The sequence below is a fragment of the Fulmarus glacialis genome, unplaced genomic scaffold, assembly GCF_000690835.1.
Source record: "Fulmarus glacialis isolate BGI_N327 unplaced genomic scaffold, ASM69083v1 scaffold44343, whole genome shotgun sequence".
In the NCBI taxonomy this organism is placed as follows: domain Eukaryota; kingdom Metazoa; phylum Chordata; class Aves; order Procellariiformes; family Procellariidae; genus Fulmarus; species Fulmarus glacialis.
This window is the reverse complement of record NW_009203157.1, coordinates 1,478-3,621: the sequence shown is the minus strand read 5'-3', so window position 1 is coordinate 3,621 and position 2,144 is coordinate 1,478. Positions and strand designations below refer to the sequence as shown.

Below are 2,144 nucleotides of genomic sequence, written 5' to 3'. Positions count from 1 at the left end.
TCCTGCCCTCCAGCAGATCAACACTGCCGGCCAACGTGGTGTCTTGAAACTTACTGAGGGAGCACTCGATCCCCTCATCCAGATCGTTGATAAAGAGATTAAACAGAACTGGCCCCAAAACTGAGCCCTGTGCCCGGCTGCCAGCTGGATTTCACTCCCTTCCCCACAACTCTCCGGGCTCGGCTGTCCAGCCAGTGTTTTACCCAGCAAAGAGTTCACCTGTCTGAGCCGGGAAGCACCTTAAAGTGCTTGCAGGGTCTGCAGGAAAGGTGGTGGGGGGGGTCTTTATCAGAGGGTGTAGAGACAGGGCGAGGGAGAACGGCGTTAAACTGGAAGAGGGGAGATTTCCATTAGAAATTCGACTGTGAGGGTGATGGGAGACGGGAACAGGCCGCCCAGAGAAGCTGTGGACGCCCCGGGAGCGTTCGAGGCCGGGTTGGACGGGTCTGGGAGCAACCCGGTCTAGTGGGAGATGTCCCTGCCCTCGGCAGGGGATGGATGGTCCTTAAGGTCCCTTCCAGCCCAAACAATTCTGTGATTTTGCAGTTGGGAGTAGCTGGAAATCTCCCAGCGTTGCAGGAGATCCGTGGTGCCGAAGGAGCCGGTCTCAGAGCTCACTCGAGGCCGGGATTGTGCCCAAGTGCTCATAAAACCCTGCCGCCCCCTACATCTTGTTGAAACGAGAGCTCTCTATTTGCTTTTCCTTCGTCCCTCCAGGTTTATGCGATGTGGCAGACGAAAATCCGACGATCCCAGTAAAACGCCGCCGGGGGACGGCGGAAATGGAAGGGAAATACATCATCAACATGCCCAAGGGCACAACGCCGAGGACAAAGAAAATCCTGGAGCAGCAAGCAGCCAAAGGTACCAGCGGGGGGTTTTGATCTTCATTTTCTCTTCCAGAAGCCCAGTTTAGTCCCGATTTACCCCGTCATTACAAATCCCACGAGGATTTTCATATCCGGAGAGTTATTGGGTAGAAGTTGTGTTCTTCCAAGGATATATTAACTCACCACGAGCCATAGAGGTTCCGCTCACGTCTATTTAAGCCTTAGGAAGAAGGGGACGGGTGGCCATTCACGTGCTTTTAAGTGGATTTTATTTTGCCGGGTGCCCCAACGGGGCTGAAAGGCCGCAAGCCCTCAGCGCTGACCTGGCGTAGCTTCATTTTCTGGGGAAACCTCCAAAAAAAACCACGTTCTCTTGAAAACTGCAGGTCTGCAGAGGACGTCCGTCTCCGCCCGGCGGGGAGCCGAGGCGAAAGCAGACACGACCGCAGGAGGGAAGGTGAGAGGAGGCGGGTTTTCGGCTGCGGCTCCGTTTTAGCCGTCGCTTTCTGCGGCTGTGCCGAACCCCACCGAGATCCTGACGGGAGGGTCCTCTCCCCGAAGATTATTTCGGGATTCGCAGCCGCCCGCTCACGGCGGAGGGCTGAAGAAACCTTGAAATAACCAGGAAATGGTGGGGAAACACTGGGGAAAAGCAGGATCCCTGATCCCAGGGTCGTCCCCATCTGCGTTTCTATTTTGACCCCTTTAATGGGGGATACAGGAGGTTTCTTCTCTCCTCTGGAGGCAAAAAGCTCTTTATTTGGGGATACAGGAGATTTTTTCTCTCCTCTAGAGGTAAAAACCTCAGCGTGGAAGTCTTGGGGTGTAAAACAAGTTGCAGACTCAGCCCCTCAAGAAAAACAAGAGGGAGTATGATTTTATGGGTGATTTATAGAACTGTTTTATAGCCTAATCATTAATTTAATTGCTGCAGGCAGCGTTTTGCATCATTACATCTCAAAAACGCTTCGCGGCCGAGGCCAGCGTCCATCTTGCCTCCGTCACGGTGGCAGAATTCGGGGGGCAAAGGGGAAGGGGAGCACCTGAAATGGGGGTGAGGGTGCTGACGGGCTCCCGCCCCCCCCTTGTCTCCCAGCCCACGGGGGTCTTCAGCAGACTGGGTGACGCCTTGGGGACCGATGGGGACAAAGCCACCGAGAGCGACGACGACTGCTCTGTCCTCCAGTACGCCGGCGTCCTCAAAAAACTCGCCAAACCTCCCCGTAAGGAAGGCGCTGAGCCGGGAGGGACCATCAAGGCGAAAGCCACCAGTTCGGAAGCCAAACTGGTCCCCATCACCGTCCAGCGGCTCGG

At 55.4% G+C, this 2,144-nt stretch overlaps 1 protein-coding gene across 1 annotated transcript in view; it reads left to right on the top strand.

The window, feature by feature from the left end:
• Positions 1–717: 717 nt before the first annotated feature.
• Positions 718–2,144, top strand: part of LOC104074430 (chromosome unknown open reading frame, human C19orf47) — a gene marked incomplete at its 5' end in the record, with an annotated part of 1,712 nt that continues 285 nt past the window's right edge. The window contains 3 exons of the mRNA XM_009574537.1: positions 718–864; positions 1,217–1,287; positions 1,927–2,118. Of these exons, the coding sequence (XP_009572832.1) occupies positions 718–864; positions 1,217–1,287; positions 1,927–2,118 (410 nt within the window). The remainder of the gene's footprint in view (positions 865–1,216; positions 1,288–1,926; positions 2,119–2,144) is intronic.